Source organism: Anoplolepis gracilipes, chromosome 6, assembly GCF_047496725.1.
Source record: "Anoplolepis gracilipes chromosome 6, ASM4749672v1, whole genome shotgun sequence".
Classification (NCBI taxonomy): domain Eukaryota; kingdom Metazoa; phylum Arthropoda; class Insecta; order Hymenoptera; family Formicidae; genus Anoplolepis; species Anoplolepis gracilipes.
This window is the reverse complement of record NC_132975.1, coordinates 13,359,306-13,377,482: the sequence shown is the minus strand read 5'-3', so window position 1 is coordinate 13,377,482 and position 18,177 is coordinate 13,359,306. Positions and strand designations below refer to the sequence as shown.

The 18,177-nt window shown below is 36.5% G+C and overlaps 1 protein-coding gene across 14 annotated transcripts in view; it reads left to right on the top strand.

Annotated features, from left to right (window-relative positions):
- The window catches only part of LOC140667312 (ras-related protein Rab-37), a 157,319-nt gene that overhangs the window by 61,953 nt on the left and 77,189 nt on the right, over nucleotides 1-18,177 (top strand). For 9 of the 14 annotated variants that reach the window (XM_072895123.1, XM_072895122.1, XM_072895117.1 and 6 more), the window contains one exon: nucleotides 8,394-8,523. In XM_072895123.1, coding sequence (XP_072751224.1) covers nucleotides 8,443-8,523 — 81 coding nt within the window. In that variant the 5' untranslated portion in view covers nucleotides 8,394-8,442. The other 5 variants (XM_072895124.1, XM_072895118.1, XM_072895121.1 and 2 more) reach the window with 4 other exon arrangements.

The window sequence follows — 18,177 nt, the reverse complement described above, 5'->3', positions numbered from 1 at the left end:
TATTCGTCGATATATGTCTATGCGTTTCTCATATGTTGGGTTTACAATTAATTTAGTTACAGGAAAATGTACATTTTAATTCTCGTAACGCCTCGGGGATTATTAATACCCAATTATGAATAAATCAGTGAAACATTATTTTCACAGGTACTGTGGTAATTACTGTCAATATTAAAGATGCGCGAATGTAGGATTCTGTGATTTACGCTAATAATATGTACAATAGATACATATAAAGCTATATACTAATATACTCTACATTCATCGTTATAAATATGTAACAAATGTGTATAAGCATCTAATTTGAGAGAGAAAAAATCTAGTTTTCCAACTTGCTTACTTACTGTCACATTTATAATTTTCATAGAAAATAAATAAAATTAAGTTAGAAAAGTTGCTCTTACTCGCCATTTTTCTAACTTAATTTGATATTTTTTAAAGAACTTATATATTATATTTGAAAGTAAATAAATCTGAATATAGAAGGGAGGAATTAAATAATGACACTTAGCGCTAAAAGTGAGGTGACACAACCTGATAAGACTCTACAATTCTTTAATCGTTAACGAATTAATCTCGACAAGTGCGAGCCAAGAGGAAAAAATGCGAAAGGCGTTTCTCGCGGTGACACTGTAACCAGCCGGAAAGGGGGGCTCCCTTTGTGTTCGCGAAGCCGACACTCCGGGAGATCGAAGAGAAAAAAGGCGAGATGAAAGATGAAAGAGAGGGAAGGGAGGGCGCAAAGAGTGTAGAGGCAAGAAGGGACAGGAAGAGCCTAGACTGCCTTTTCTCTCGTGACTCTCCCCCGAATTTGCATGCGAGGCCGTCTTGGACCGGTCGTCGATATCGATTTGCAGGTGGCTGCCCGGGGGGATCTCTCGCTTACAATACGATTTATTACAGGGGACCACCTGCTCGCAGAAATCTCAATCGCACTGCGCTCCAAGTCATGGCCGGCGAACGACAGATACGTTTCTTTCTTTTCCGCTTCCCATGAAGCTTCATTAAGACTTTCCTCGTTTCGCATGAGCTGGCAAGGTCGTCTTTGTTCTTGCGGAACGAGCTCATCGATCGAGAGTTTCTTTAAATTTGATCATTTTCTCTCTAACGTCGTTAATAGAGCTCTTTTTCGATGATTCCAAATCACATCGGTTATGTAGAAAAAAATTTAAGAAGTTTAAATGTCGCAAAATTATGGGATTTAAATAGAAAGGCACTTGTATTTTGCCATTTTTTAATTCTAAAGAAATATGTATATGAAATTTGTTTTTTCGATGACTTTTACAATTGTACGATATATGCATAAATTTGATAAGATGTAACAATTTCTCTCTATCTGCCTTGTCAGAATTCTCTTTCGATGATTCCGAATCTCGTCGGCTATATAAAAAAAAATTAAGAAGTTTAAATATCGCAAAATTATGTGATTTAAATAAAGAGGCACTTGTATTTTACCATTTTTAAATTATAAAGAAATATGTATATGAAATTTGCTTTCGATAACTTTTACAATTGTACGATATATGCATAAATTTGATGAGATATAACATTTTTTTTCTATCTTTCTTGTCAGAATTCTTTTTCGACGATTCCAAGTCTTATCGGCTGTATAAAAAATTTTTAAGAAGTTTAAATATAGCAAAATTATGCGATTTAAATAGAAAGACACTTGTATTTTGTCATGTTCAAAAATTAGAAAGAAATATGTAAATGAAATTTGTTTTTGACAGTTTCTACAATTCTACGATATACGCCTAAACTTGGTGAGATACAATATTGAGAAACAAGGAGAATTTGTTGCGTTTCGATCGCTAAAAATCGTGAGTATATTTCGGTGACAGTAGTCGGTTTATTTCTCGTTGGACATGGTAAACTGGACGCGTTATGGTGGTTCAGCGGGTTAGACGAAGCGGGAGTTCCGGTTTATGGTTATTGCACGCCGTGCGACGACGTCGCGTTTCCAGGATTTTTATAGCTATCGAACTGTCTGCAGGAGGAAAGGACGGAATTTATACTTTCCAAGTTCGGCAGTTGCCTTCAATGCTCGACTTAATCTCGACCGGAGATCTCTATAAAGTTCTTGTATAAAATCTGATTTCTTTTTACAACTAATTCAAATGCGTATCCTTATTTCCGCGCGATTTTACCTTCAAAATTTTAACGATGACAGCCTCTCGGAGAAACAGTAATTACGAGACATTTTCATATGTAATACGTAAGGATGCACAAAGACGCTTACATAATGTTTCCATCGTACATCGTCCATCTCTGTAATAGATTCTTACACTACTACTTATACGGGACACCCCGTATATCGAGCTGAATCCTCGCTTCGATCGAGTTCGCGAGTCGCGCGAGTTCGACGACGAGAAGGAGTCGCGCGAAGGAGGTATCCTCTCTCTCGGGAGGAGGAGGTGGCTCTCACTCGTCGGAGTGAATAAACGGTGGACTGCGGGGGCGATATCGGCGAATGTCAGGAGGCCGGCCGACTTGCTCCTTTTTTTTTCCGCATCGAACGCAGACACGGATGGCAAATCGATATCTACACTCGCGCAGCGGCGGTTTCGCGTTCTCCTACCTGCAACCGACCTCTGGTCTGGGGTCACTGACACGTTGCTGCCGACACGTTTGATAAAATTGCAGCCGTCGGGGAAAACCTTGTCGGCGGTCGCGTAAAAATATCGTAAACCGGCCTCTCTCAAATAGGCGGTCGTCTACGGCTGCAATTCTCTCGAACGACGACTTCTCGCAAATTTCCGCGCTGTAAGTTGTAATTTATGCGCGCCATCGTCCGTTTGTTTGTTCGTTCGCGGTGAAATGGGTCGCGCACGCCGCGAATTTCTTTGTCGATAGGTATCGATCGCGGTCCGCGATATATATGCGCTTTTTTTTAGTATGTCGTCGGGAATTAATTTTTCATTTCGTTGCGAAAGCGCAGCTCGGATGAACGACGTTCGCGCGTTCGTAAAGTGAGACTGCCGGAGCGGATCTCTCTCTCTCTCTCGACGAGTGCGCAAATGGAAAAGAATAATATTTTTCGGTCCGTATCAATTTTTTACAACACCGTCCTGTGTTAACAAGACTCCGCCTCTGCTTCAATCGCTCGTATGTATGTACATACCTTTAGCAATTTCCGCACATCGACCCCAAATGTTACAAAATTGACATTTAATTAAAAATAAGAACGCGATCTTAATAATAGTTTGGAGAAAATGCATTTTCTAATTTAATTGATTTTTTTTAGAAAAATAAGTAATGTATAAGGATTTTTATATGTATATATTTATATATTTAACAATCAAGTTTCATGGTTCCAGATTATGTTTATATAATTTTTATTATGCATTTATCAATTTAGACTTTCCTTTGAAAGCTCAAGCAATAACAGATTTTTTTGACGCAATTTTTCTTCTATTATTTTGATTTATTAATCTTGGAGGAAAACGTTTCTTACGTATATTGATTTTTTCGTTAACACATTAATAGACACGTTAATGTTAATAGAGATATGGTTTTCTTTCTCGTTTGGCGGTTTCGCGAAGCAAGTCGCGCGACCTTAATAGTCATCCCGTAGGTCCCAGTCGATCGCTTTCGACGACCTCTTGCCGTTTCTGCGACCACGCTCTAATGCAGGCCCTCTCCTCATTTCTACCGTACATGGTAGAGAGAGAATGTGACTCTCTCCCACGTGGCAGCACCGGTTTGATCTTTAACGATTCCGCGAGGAGGTCGCACGCGGCTACTCCTTTTTTCTCTTCAGAGCTCGCCGTTTCCTTTCTTCCTTCCAACAAGAGGTACATATTTCCTAAACGTTATAACTATAATCCATCGTACATCTTTATCAGCGGTCTACGATAAACTATCTCGTTTCTACGAAATGCTCTGTGCTCCGCAAATACGCACAATCTAAGATTTGCTACGTAAATTCACGATGACAAATAGTAATTAGTGCAAACGCAGTTTATAGGTAGGAAAATTAGACTTATCGATTATTACATCATATATATGCATTATATGTACATATGTAGATTACAGAATTCTCGCGCTTTCGTGTAAGTGAAACTGACACCGCGCGCCTATGCGCATGCACGGTGTCAGTTGGTATGACGAGAGGAGGTGAGCCGCCTCGCCTCGCCTCGCCTCGCCTCGCCTCGCCTCTCCTCGCCTCTCCTCGCCTCTCCTTTCCTCGACGATGAGACAGTTGGTGAGCCCTAAACGAGACGCGGACTCCGGGCCTGTCTCGCGTTATGCTCGCCTGGTACCATGGGCAGCCGGACGCAGACGTGCAAGATGGCACGCCCAGCTGTCGCCACGCAGACGCCGTCGATGCTGGCAGCCGTCGCGGCAACAGGATCGCATGCCGCCAGCCATGGTGTCCCGTTCCGTGTGTGTCACGTCGCGATCACCGCGCTTGCTCGCGCTAATAATAACGACAGCGACAATGCCGCGCGTGCGACTCGCGCGTCCACTGACATCGCCGCCTCTGACGGTTGTATATTCTCGCGATCGTTATACGCGCGGAGGCCGTGCATTCGGGATCGAACTCGCCCTCTTCTCCGTCCTTCCGCCACCCCTCCCCCCCCCCACCTCCTCCCGCTGCCTGCAGAAAATCGATGACGCGTGATAATCGTGATTAGAATTGATTAGAGTGAGGGTATCAAAACAGTTTTAATCAATATCATCTATTTCTCTCGGAGATGCCACGTACGTAATCGGACCTGATGCAAACTTTATTGCCTTTTGTGTCAGTTTCACTCGCATCAGAACTGTATAAAAAAAAAATTCGTGTATCAATATCAAGTCGAGAGTTTTGGAAAGCGTTTTTTCTGCTAACTCTTTAAGCCGAATTATGTAATTTAAATAGCGGAGTATCTTGTAATTATATTAGTTTCAGTCTACATATGCTTTAAATTTCTTTATTTTTAAAAAGTGAGAAGATCTTAACCGTCGACCTGACTGGCAAGGAATATTTATTTGATTCTTTATAAAATATTACATAACGTTTCGACCCTTGGTTTGAGTCTTCTTCAGATGTACGAGTTCTAAAAAAATATATCGAAAGTTAGGTCAAATACAAAAGCAATATATACGTGGGTCGAAACGTTATGTAATATTTTATAAAGAATCAAATAAATATTCCTTGTCAGTCAGGTCGACGGTTAAGATTTTTTCACCTTTTAAAAAAACTACTGGCGACTATTAATATTTCTACCTTCTTTATTTTTATTTTAATATCTTTTATATCATGATTTCTAATCCATTCCGTATATATATATATATATTTCTGCAATTTTAAGTAAGTATGTAATGTCAGTTCTAGGGACCAATATGTCAAATCTTAATTTCCATTTGCTTTAAAAAAATCAATTGCTAAAGAGAAAAAGAAATTTAAGCAATTCAATATTATCAAAATTAATAATATTATATAATCTAATAGAAAGCAGTCTATCGTTTTCAGCACTATATGCGTTTAATGTAATGATGTTTTTGAATTATCGAAATATATATTTGCTTTGCTGACTTCTAGATAAATAACTGCGTTTTTGTAAGAGAAAATAAGGTTTGTGATTAATCTAAAAATAATATTTAATATGTATAATATTTATTTAATACATACATTTGAAGATATAAAACAGTATCGAGATTTTTCTATTCGTTGCGTAAAATCAAAAGAACGTTCATGCAGCCCGATCTTTTGAAAATCTCGAAGGTCTTTTAGATCTCTGTATATATCGGCTTTTTAATGATTAATGTTTCAAATTTTATTCATTTTTAATTCACACATGTGCATCATAAGTTAGATCATCAGGGATTGAGACTAAACATTCTGAATTGTGATATACACGTAATATAATTTTTATTTTAATCGAAGAATGGACAAAACTTAATAGGCTAATATGTTTTATTTCCTTTTACATCCGAAATAGATATTAGTAATATCTTGTTTTTCTAGATTACCTCTACTTTTTTAATTAATTTAACAATAATCACGAGACACTCTTCTTGTTAACATATTTATCTCCAAAATTGTATAATCGTATCCAAAATTGGAGCAACGATTATAATTTTACGATTATAATTTTATCATCTCAGAAATTTGTAAATTCAATGTTTGCAAACCGTTTGTACTTTAAGTATTATTAACATTTTATATAAAAAAATAGAGAATAATTCGTTCATATATATATGTGTGTGTATGTGATAAATAAAAAGAACTTAAACATACTTTATATCATAATTAAAATCCCATTTAACATATATTTAAAGGTACGAAAATAGAAGATAGAAAAGGATAAAACGCTTGTGCACATTCAGTTGGATAAGAAAAGGAGCATGGAGAAACCGTCAGCATCCGTAGTAAAAGTATCCGTGTAAAAGTATCTCGCTCGCTCGCTCGCTGCAACCTCTCGAATTTCCACTCGATCCGTCCGCGGTTTCGGCTGAATTGTTTAAATCTATCGTCTCATGCTAATTGGAGAGAATTCCTTCCAGAGCAGCCTTTGCCGCAATCTCCTCCCGCTCGATGTACCTTTGTTCGCGATCTCCTTTCGATTCCTTCCTTTCCTGTGCGAATTTCAACGTCGTAATCGCTTGCACGAGCGCACGATTTACATCCCTGTGGGATGGCGTGCATATTTTCGCGATATGTAAATCGGTTCTTCTTTCGCTGCCGGTGCAGGATGGATCTGCATAATTGAGACGGATGGACGGAAGGACCGGAGATTTCACGTGTCGACGTATTTGACGTCCTCGAGAAATTCGTCGGAAACGATGGTCGAAGATGCGGGAAAATAAATAAAGAAGCGGCGATGAAAGTTTAATAGAAGCGCAGAGAGATAGCGAGCTGTGCGGATAAAACCTTGTCGGACGCGCGAGTGTTACGTCTCATTTAAATTTTACGATGTCTCTGTTTGTCAGGAGTTCAAGTGGGATATATTAAACACGATACGATCAAAGAATAGATGCGACGAATCATGCACAAACTTTCGGGAAAACCGCGAAACGGCTCACGAATCTGCGTGAATTTTCGTCAAGTATTTTTCATTATTAATTAACATAATATTTCATTTATAACATAATATTCAACATTATTAATTATTTTTATTTAATTATTAAATTAATATCCTTATTGCTCGACACAAATGCATCTCGTTCATTATCATATGCATTCATCGAGTACGCCTGTTTATTTTAATTAACGTACGTGTACCTGAATATAAGTTTCCCTCCTATATACTTTTGATCTCAATTTTCAATCCAACATATATTTTGATACTTAAAAAAGTCGCTTTCATTTTTAAAATATTTAATCTATAATTTTGTCAAAAGCTCTTCTTTTAATTCTCTAAATATATCAAAATCTTTTAGAATTAATATGAAAATAAGAATAAAGTTTCTTCTCTCTCTTGGGTATAGACAAATGCGCGGCAATTACGTAACTTGCATGTGACTCATGCAAAACTATTTCTATCGCGAGAAACTCGCAAATGGATTTGGATCTCGTTTACGCGAATTATTGCCGAATAAATTTACTTGCCATTAATATCTTTAGATTATACAGAAACATATTAAATTTTTTTTTTTGAGAGGGGTGCGTTCACAGATGTCTCCCAACATGTTTCCCTCTATTTCGCGAAAGAGGATATGGAAAAATAAATGGTACGCGATTCTCGATCATCTCGTAACGTCGATCGGCAAGAAATCACACACCAGTCGCCGATCGGAGTCGGCAAAAATGGCGGTCGCGCCGCCCTTGAATTTCGAGGAAAGTGCTCGGACTCCGGACTCGCCGCTCCCGCCACGATTGGCCGATTCGTCCTTGGCCCTCGAAGGCGCGACTTCCTGTCACTCGGAGAAGCGTCGCCATCCTGTGGCGAGCCTCCAAACCGCGGAAAGCTCCGCGCAAGCGAATTCATCGAGCACCATCCCTCCGCGGTCCTCCGCGCCACCCTTGACTCTTCGCACCCTCCTCCGGCGCCCTTATTTCGTGACAAACGGGGTTGGTAATTCCGGCAGGAGCGCGATTTTATCGGCGGCGAATATGCGTCGAGAATCGACTTGCGGGAAAACTCGCGGGGGATGACGAGGGCTCTGCTTGTTCTGAAAGTATACTTTCCGCGAAATAGACGTTTGTCCGTTTTACACGTGTCCAGGAGACATATGTATTGTAGACATTTAAATCAAACAGGCATTCTAGTTTTATTAAATTTCATGTGAATCCGATATTATTTTCTTCGCGATTGACCTTCTTTAACAAAACAAAACTGTTTGTTATTATTACGAATAAAATTATAGTTTTATATCATACTGAAAGATATAGCTTATATAAAAATTGTTTCCGTTGTGAACATAATTCGCATAAAACTTATTTTCATTAATTTTCTCTTTTTCAGAACGTGTTACCTTGTTCATTCTTTTCTTCCTTGATCTTGGTGTCGTCACATGTTAATTGTCAATCCATCATTGGCAAGTCTAATCTCATCGAATGGACGTCGTTCATTATCTCGAGAGAAGATGAAAAATGTAAGCTACATTTATTTTTTAATTACTAATATATACTGTAATAAAAGATTGAGTATCTTGTGTGTGTATATATACATATATATATATATATATATATATATATATATATATATATTTGTATACGTAGATAAAATACTGAATCTTTCGTAGCATAACATGCTCGTGCATTTATGTTTATTTTATTTGCATTCGGATAAATTCTAAAATTTTTTTATGCGATTCTCAAAAATCTCTTAAATATTTACTTTGCATAAACGGTAATAAAGCTCTGGTAACTTTGGAAAACTACAGAATACAATTGTCATGAGCTGTAAATAATTTGTGTAAACTTAAAATTAAATGAACTGGTCAACGATACATTGAAAGTTTGATTTACGTCAAAATAATAATGCGATTCCGAAATATGGTCAATCACAAAAAAATTAAAAATAATGTTACGGTATGAATTTATTAAAAAAAAAATTCAAGGACTTTTCTGATTTGTTTTTACGGAAGATGACAATCTATCGAGAAAGCGCGATAAAAATCTCTATCAACAAGTGATTTTGCTTTTTAATTTACTGCCGATCGCGTCGTGTCACATGGATTTCTTTGATCTGTTCTTTTCCAGCTGCAATTGCCACGCCTATACTCCTCCTTTCTCCGCACATCTCTCCAAAATATATATTTTAATTTAAGGAAATTAAGAAAAGAAAAACCGCGCGATAAAAGGAACATGACCGGCTTAATATTTCGTTCATCTGTTTATTAATTAAGAGACACGGATGTGTCTCGCGTCTGACGATGCGAGGATCCTTGCCAAACATATGCGAGCACGTGCGCGCGTCTCGATGATGCAACACCCGCGCAAATACGCACGTGACGTAACGGTGCGTCGAGTTGAGGATAGGTTAGCGCGAGCTAACCGACGATAACGTCACGCGCTTGCCTGCGCCCTCTTCCCTCCTTTCACGCTCATTGCATTTCCGAGAGAGAGAGAGAGAGAGAGAGAGAGAAAGAGAGGAATACGTTGCATCGCGGAAACTCGCGTTGGAACATCGCGTGCGTTCCTGGTTAGGTTCCGGGGCTTCTCGTCGCGTTCGTTCCATTGTATCGCCGGCCCCGTCGCGTCAGCTGCGCGACGACCGTGACTCCGTGTGTCGGTCAGGCTAGTGCGTCACGTGACGGACGGCGGGTAGAGTGTCGTCATGACGGACGACGACTCTCGTCCTCGAAGGGCGTAGGAGCGGCTGTTCGACGAGAGTGAATCGCGTCGCGAGTGTACGGTTAACATCGCGTTACTTTGAACTTCCGACGAGCGAGTCTTGGGGAAAATCTTCTGAAAAGGAGGGCCATTCGAGGGAGAGTGGTGGAATCGATAAGGCGAGAAAGAAAGAGAGAGAGAGAGAGAGAGAGAGAGAAAGCGAGACTTGCGTTCATGGGAAAAGTGGGTCGACCTACCGCACGGTGGAAGGTGAGTGTCTCCGTCGTTGTTGTTACGTCACCACGCGTTATCGGTCAGAATAGTCGCTTATCGGGAAAGTGGTAGCGCGGTAAAGTGATAACGGCTCTCCAATCCCTCTCGGTGAACGGACTCGTTAGATAGGTGTGTCGATGTTCGATTTCCGATTGGAAGATGAGATTCTCCGACAACGAGCTCAGTAGGGACACTTTAAAGGTAGGATCAATTACAGCAATTTTGTTTTCAGTAATTGTACACAAGTGCAAACACAGTCGCATTTAGCGATTGATAACGTTAAGTCAATTTGTTAAATCAATTCTTTACTCGCTGTATTTATAAAGCTTTTTTAAGCGTGATTAAAACAACACTTTTTCAACGATTCCTTTTGCGCGTCACGATTATAACCTAAACGGTGTCAAATCGCAGAAATGCTTATGTCATTTAAAAAGGAGTGTTTTTTTTTTTTTTTTTTTTTTAATTCGATCGATTGTGACAGGCGTGAGAAAACCAGCAAGTTGATATTATTTTCTAAAAAATTGAAAGCAATCTACTGACGGAAAATATGTATCCAATAAAAGATGCATATTTCACGCCAGAGCGTTAGTTATGTTTTAATATTTAATCTTCGTCCTAGCCATCGTGTGCGCACACGTCATACTGGAAATAGAGAAAAGCGATATGCGACCTTGATGTCCACCGGAACGCACTTCGATACGAGACGGACATAGCCTTTCGGGGAATGGCATTTAATCAATATTGCGTTGTCGAAGCGCTGTTTCAAAGTCACCGCCTATGTCTATATAAAACGTTTTCTCAACAAAAAAGTGCTTGATATTTATAGTGTGACGTAGCTTTATGATGTCGTTATAAAGATTTTATTTTTTGTTTTTAATTTAAATTGTCTTTAAATTTCAATTATAATTTTTTTTTTCCCTTTTTTCGCTACTTTTAAACATAAAGTTGTTCAAGTGATTATTAATTACTGTCCGAAAAAGAACGAAATAGAGTAGTGAATCGTAAATATACTTACTACGATAATAATCATCTTCAATGGTGAGCATGCGCGACGAAAAGTGTAACAAGTTGTTGAGCATCCGTTCAATTCACAGCGTTGACCGAGTTTCCATTCATTATGACATAATTTCCATATATCGCTCAGATCTTTTGGATAAATAAAAATGTATGAATAAATTAAAATTTTTAAGTGTTTGTAATATTTATACATATCATATAATTAATTTAATTTTAATTTCTATACATTTCTCGGATCTCTTGGATAAATAAAAATATAATAAATTAAAGCTTTAAATTGTTTACAATATTTATAATAATTAGTTCAACTTGTGAATTTAATTTTAATTCAATTTATCAATAATTATTGTAATAAATTAATTGCAATAATTTAATTCAGGATAATTCGTCGCTATAAAATTAAAAAAACATAAGAAAGTAATCTTTCTGTGACTTTCGTTATGATGATTACCATTATTTTCTTGTTGCAAATATGATCGGTGAAAACTTTTCATGTGAGTAATAATAATGACTAAATTACGTTTCTAAATGTTAGATAAAAGGATATGAGATATGATTTATTACGTTGGTAAAAGTTAAAAGTCGCAACCCCTATAAATTATCGCGAAGATGTGGAGATTAGATAGTGTAGATTGTGCGGGTACACAGCAGCAGGTCATAGACGTGACTTCGAAATGACAACAATAGAACGAGATACGATCTCGTTACAAGGGATGTTACATGTAAAGTCAACGCTGTCGTTAATTTCATACACGATCAGGGTAACTATCATATGGTGTCTCAATGACAAACTTTGTGATTACGGCTGTGTGTCGAGATGAGAATCCCTTTTATGTTTGTCGGCTATATTGCTAAATAACAAAGTTTATTTAATAATTTTTTTTTTAATCCAATAGATTAATTACTCTCCATAGGTTTTCTCTTAAGCTAAATATAATCCCTGAAAACTTCATCATGTATCACGTTATGATTTGGAAGATTCGAGATTAACGAAGATTGTTTTAACGTTATCACGACGATGTAAAGCGTTGGAAAAATTTTGTTTTATTAAGAATTAACTTTATTACAATTTTTAGTCCTCACAAGGAATTTATTATTAAGATGAGTAATTTTTTAATTAAATATTTGATCTATCACAAAAGAAATATAAATTATCGAAGATTGCTGAATGAATTTGATAACATAAGGCAGATATTAAAAGAAAAAAAGGATCGGATTTTTGTGAAAATATGATTCACATTTATATAGGATTTTTAATAAGAGTTATTGTATATGTGAATAAAAATTTGATATTAAAATTGACTAATACATATAATATGTACTGATATGGCAGGCATAGAATAGAAAATTAATTACGACAGTAATAAATCAAGTATTATCTAGTCTCGAAACATTTATTAATTTTAATTACAATTTTTCTAGCATATTACATAGCTAGCTAATGATAAATTACATCAAAATAATACTCTCTTTTACTATTTTATCTGTATTTGTTTAAAGGTTTAACGCAGTAAAATATTTATAAAGTCAAAATCGTATCAAATGTAAACAGAATAAAGAAAAAAAAAAGAATATATAAAAAATATAAAATAATATAATATAAAAATAATATACACATATTTACTCTCGCTCGTACACACGTGTTTACTTCACGCCATTTAAGTCCCATATAAAAATAATATAAAATAATATTAAAAAATTGCAAGGAATTATTCTTTTTTTATCTAGATTTTTTCCTTCTTTCTGTCGAACTGTTGTAATCGTTTGAGGATCGACAATATCGTGGACGTTCGTCGATCGATGTTTCCAAGCGTGCGCGCGCAATTTGCGGCGCGTGACAATTTCGCGACGCGTGTAAACATAATGAAAACGTGGTACGGGCTCGTAAAACACGAGCGGGACGTACGGGCGACATGTAGGTGAGGATTATATGCAGTCGTGTGTGGCTAAATATAGAGAGACGGCTTTTACCGCAACGCGACATCCGAACGATCGACGGGCCCCAATGGCCTTTCTACTCGATCGAACTCGTTCTCATTAAGGCCAGCGAGACAACGCGCCGTACAATCAAATATCGCTATGATGCTGCGACGTAAGATATGGCATAGTTGATGCTATTTAAAGTGCACGACCGTATTATATGTCAACGATGAAGTTGATTGAAAATTGTCCCGGATACCAAATGTCAAAATATTATTCACGATACATAAGCAGTTTAGATATTTGAGATCTGAGGAAATTTTTTCTTCATAAAATATTGATTTTCTAGGCTTTCATAACATTTCTTTTTTTTTTTTTTTTTTTTTTTTTTTTAAGAATTTCTCTCAAGATTCTTTAAAACATTTTTTTTTCAGTTTGCACGTACTTGCAAATATTTTGCCGAATTCTTAGAGTCATAAGATTCTCGAAAATCTTGATCACCTTTACGTGGGCGTCGTATGTTGATTAAACAGAAAATAGCTCAATTTAATCTTTTGCGTATAACAGTTCTTATACAAATTGTTTCATAGACTAAACTAATGATATCTGTCTTTTTTCTCGAGTGCTGATTTTGATAACGTTTTGCTTGATTGACCGTAGTAATCGAGGAAAAAAGCATATCAGGTATTGTCTTCAAGGATAGGAATTTTCGCAAAAGATGAGCGAAGCAGAATGCAATCCTAGCAGAAGAGCTTCTTTTATTTTTGCTTAGTCGTTCGACATTTCTCAAGTCGAATCTATCTTATTAAAATGAGAAATGTCAAATACAGTCAATTCACATTGGAGTTTATCGACAAAATAAATCGATGAAATACTATTGTACATCAGAAGGGATTTGAAGTAAAAAATTATTCAAGGAGAATTTTAAAGAGATTTATTAAAAAAAAACGTGGTTTTTTTCTCGTGTTTTCGAGATGTAATATAACTTGCGAATCGTAATTACGGGCGTGTACGATTGGCGAGGGAAAGAAATACTGCTCTTTGTCTCTCGCTTCTCGATTCCGCAACGGATGATCGGCCAGCGAGAGAAGAGTGCGTGAGAGGTAACCGTGGGCGGGTGGAACTCATTGCAGTGGGTGGACCACGCCGAGAGAACGTGTGACAGAGACGAACGACAGGCTCTCGGTCTAAGTGATCGCGCACGTGACGGAGACGAGAACCGTGCGCAAGCGAGAGGGGCTAATGACAGAACGAGCGAGAAAACACGGAGCGTGCGGATGTTATGGCCAGAGCGAAAGAGAAAGAAAGAGAAAATAGAATAAAGAGAGAATAGAGAACGGTCGTCCTGCCTGTCGAGTGTGACAAACGATACTCGAATGGTTAAAGTATGCATCCGAGAGAGATAGGACGTTTCACACGCATCGTGTACGTGTGTGGAGATGCGATGCGTGTGAAGACATAGAAATAAAGAAAGAAAGAGAGAGAGAGAGAGAGAGAGAGAGACGCGATGAGAAACCGCACGTGTCGAAAGGAGAAAAAAAGAAAGAGGAGGAGAGAAGATTGAATGGAGAAGGCATGGAACGTGTTAGGCTGTAAAATGTACTGATCAGAGGGAAAGAGAAAGAGAGAGAAAAGCTGGGTCTCGACAGAGAGCAGACGCATCGATGGAGCGTCGGGAGAGAAATGATGATCTCAGAAGCGTTCGTTTGTGGCATCACGAGAGAATGTGTGTGTGTGTGTACGTGTGAACCGAGGAGGGTTGAAAATGAATAGATAGATCAAGTTCAGACGAGGGAAGTGCTATGTTTCTCGATTTTCCTACCGACTAAATCGACGTAATGATTCTGTCATGGCAGTAATTTTTGTCTCAAAGCACACGTACACACACTTTGAGAGTAAATTTATAATCGACCACTCACGTGATAACGTTTTATTTTTTATATAAATTTCCGTGGAAGAAATTTTGAATCGCCAACAAGTTGAAGAATAAAATCTGCTTAATTTTTTCTTAAAGTGCGTCGTGTCTTTTGCTTAGGAACTATTATTAAATATTAATATTAAAATATTGTTAATTATTATTATTATTATTAATTTTAATTATTAATTATAATTAATAATATAATATTTATTATAATAATTTTTATTAGAGTAATTACATAAAATTACGCATATGTATATCGTACAAAGAATTTTCTAAAAAAAAAAAAAAAAAAAAAAAAAAACATTTTTAGATATTTAAAAAAAAATGTTCTAAAAGTTGAAAGGTCATTTTTTCTAAATTATGCGCTTAATAAAAATTCCTCGCGATAGGTCGTTTATTTCTTCCTCTCAATGATTAAATTAAATGGACCGTGCAGTGACCCGGTGGGCGTGATTTTTCTGTTCACAGTGACCCAATGCGACCGGCGATCACCGAGGGACGATATTCGCATTTAGAGGGGCACAATGAGAGGCGGCGCTGGTGATGGTTCATCCATGGTCACGGTTCCCACTTCGGCGTCCCTTAATGCAAGTATATTCTTGGAAAAATCGATCGGGGCCGTGCGCGCGCGACGTGTCACGGCATCTCAATGCGAGGGTACGCTTTCGCAACCCAATTATCCGCCGTCGACTTTATCACCGGCGCCATACAGGCAACGACGTCGTCGCGTTGAATAACGAGCGCGAAGAACCGGTACGGCAGGTATCCTAAGAACGGTAGTTGCACGCGGGTCACGGAGCTCACCATCGATCGTGCGTTCGATTAAGCATCTGGCGTGCTCGATCAATAGAGCACTCTCGAAGCTGTAATTTTTATCCCCCTCCCCCTTTATTTGAGGGGCCAATCTTCCTTTCGGACAGTGATAGATCACCAGCAGATTATCCTCGCTAAACTGTTATTCTAAAAATGCCGTATCAATGTTTACGCAAACAGATACCTTTCCTATTCCAAAACACTGTCGATAATTGATAAATATTTAGCTTGAATAATATTTTTTGTGTGTTTTGATTGTATTACATTTGATAACGGCGTTTATCTTTGATACTGCTTACACATAGTCTATAATTTCAATGAAAGTTTAAGTAGTATTACATTTAATATTACATGAAATATTAGGATTTTTTATATCAGCAAAAAGCAGAGGTAAACAAGATTCTATTATGTATTATGTTCTTGATTAATGTCGCTAAATTCAGTCTGTGAAACATTTTTAACTTTAAATAATCCGATCAGCTATGTTTGGAAAAATATTTCCAAGTACCTCGCGAATCTACTTTTAAAAATAGGAAAAATAAACCAGTTTTAAAATAAGAATTTTTAAAAAAGAGCTAAATTTTTTTAGGAGAGCTATTTCAAATAAATATATCAGAAGTTAAATTATTATTATTTGTTTGTGTAAAAATATAAAGAGTGCCAACAAATTTGATTGCAATAAAACAACAATGAAAGAATACTATTTAAAACTAAACTATTGGTAATAATGAGATGGATATAAATGAGATTTACATATTAAATATTTAATAATTAATTTTTTTAATAAAAAAATAATTTATTTTGTAATACAAATTTACTATCTTGTATATTTGAAAGTAATATACTTAAAATTTTTTATTCAATTTTTTTCTCGAAGATTATTTTAAATCTAAAAAATATTTTATATAATTATAAAAAAGATTTTTATTTCTTTCTGCTAAAGTTATCTTTCTCTAAAAAAGGCATGTTATTGATATCGTCATCGCTTTTCCGCGATGCTGATTGGTTGTCTCGCAGTCTCGTTGTGCGTTTTGTAACTTGCTTCGCGCGTGTTGTCTGCAGCTGTCAAATTATGACAGTTTGTAGTGTCACAATTTGTGTGTGACAGTGTGACAATTTGTAGAAAATTTAAATTAAAGAAAAGTTAAAGAAAACGAAGAAGAGAAAAAGAGAGACAAAGAAAGGTACATATATTATATATGCATGTATTGTATATGATAAAGCTATGTATACAATTTTCCCATGAAATTATGTGTATATTAATTATGTAATTTACATTTGTATAATAAATAGAAAAAAAAGATTGATAGATGGAAGAGAGAAGAAGAAGGGATATAATATTAAATAAAGAAAGAGAAAGAGAGAGAAAGAAAGAAAAAGAAAGAAAAAGAAAGAAGAATGCTTTCTTAAAGGCAACCGTAAATATTAAAATTTAATATTCAACAATCAATTAGCATTGCGGAAAAGAAACGTTAACGCTTAACTTTAACATACACTATATACCTAACCATACAATATAAACACATACTTAATCATACAACACAATATAAACACAAACAAAATAAATAGCGCGCGCGTAGCGCGCGCTTAAACTGTTTTAATTATATTTAAATTCTTTAGCCAATGTAAATACATATATGTATATATTTGAACTGATTTCGCGCAGTCAAAGTCGCTGTACGCGAAATATGTTTCAGAGGATGAAATTAATATACTGTAGGGTAAAATGAGATGAAAAATAACTGACATGAAAGCAATGTGCGTATTTATTATCAAATGATCTCTGTCACATTTTGTGCAACTGAATAGCATAGTAGTATCTTTAAGTTAATTCAATCTTGAAATCAGAATGTAACAGATGTCTTTACGTCAGAAATAGAAGAAAGAAAGGTTCTGAAAGGTCTGCTGACAATTTTTTTTAGTATTTTTTACTTGATTTTGAACTCTTGAACATTCTAGTTTAATAATTCTACAAAACGTTTTATACGTAAAATTTTTTAGAATATTAATTAAATAAATTAAATTATCTGAAATGCCGGGCACATAAGTACTGTGATGAGACGCTCGGTATCTCCGCTTATATCTCTCTTCATCTATGATAAATTCATTTCGCACCTGCACAGAAAGCGTCATTATAATACCTACAAATGAATTTATACACGTATCAATAATATATTTACATACATATTTTGTATATGGAAAATGTATGTGTTCTAATATGTGCATAAATTAATATATAAAGGTATTAATGACTCTTTCTGCACATACTATACTTTTGCGCGTATTTCGATGACTATTTATTTGACCGACGAACATCGCAAGTTCTGTAACATTTTGAAAAGTACCGGAATGTCGATAGATACCCACGAATATCAAGGGATGTGGCTAACAATCGCGAATTTGTTAAAAACTGTAATTTGGGATCGGGAAATCGGATTGCGGAAAAGGGGAGGGAGAGGGGAGTAGAGGGAAGTGAATGCGTGCGAACGAGTGTCGGAAGTGTCGGAAGTGTCAGAAGTGTTGGGAG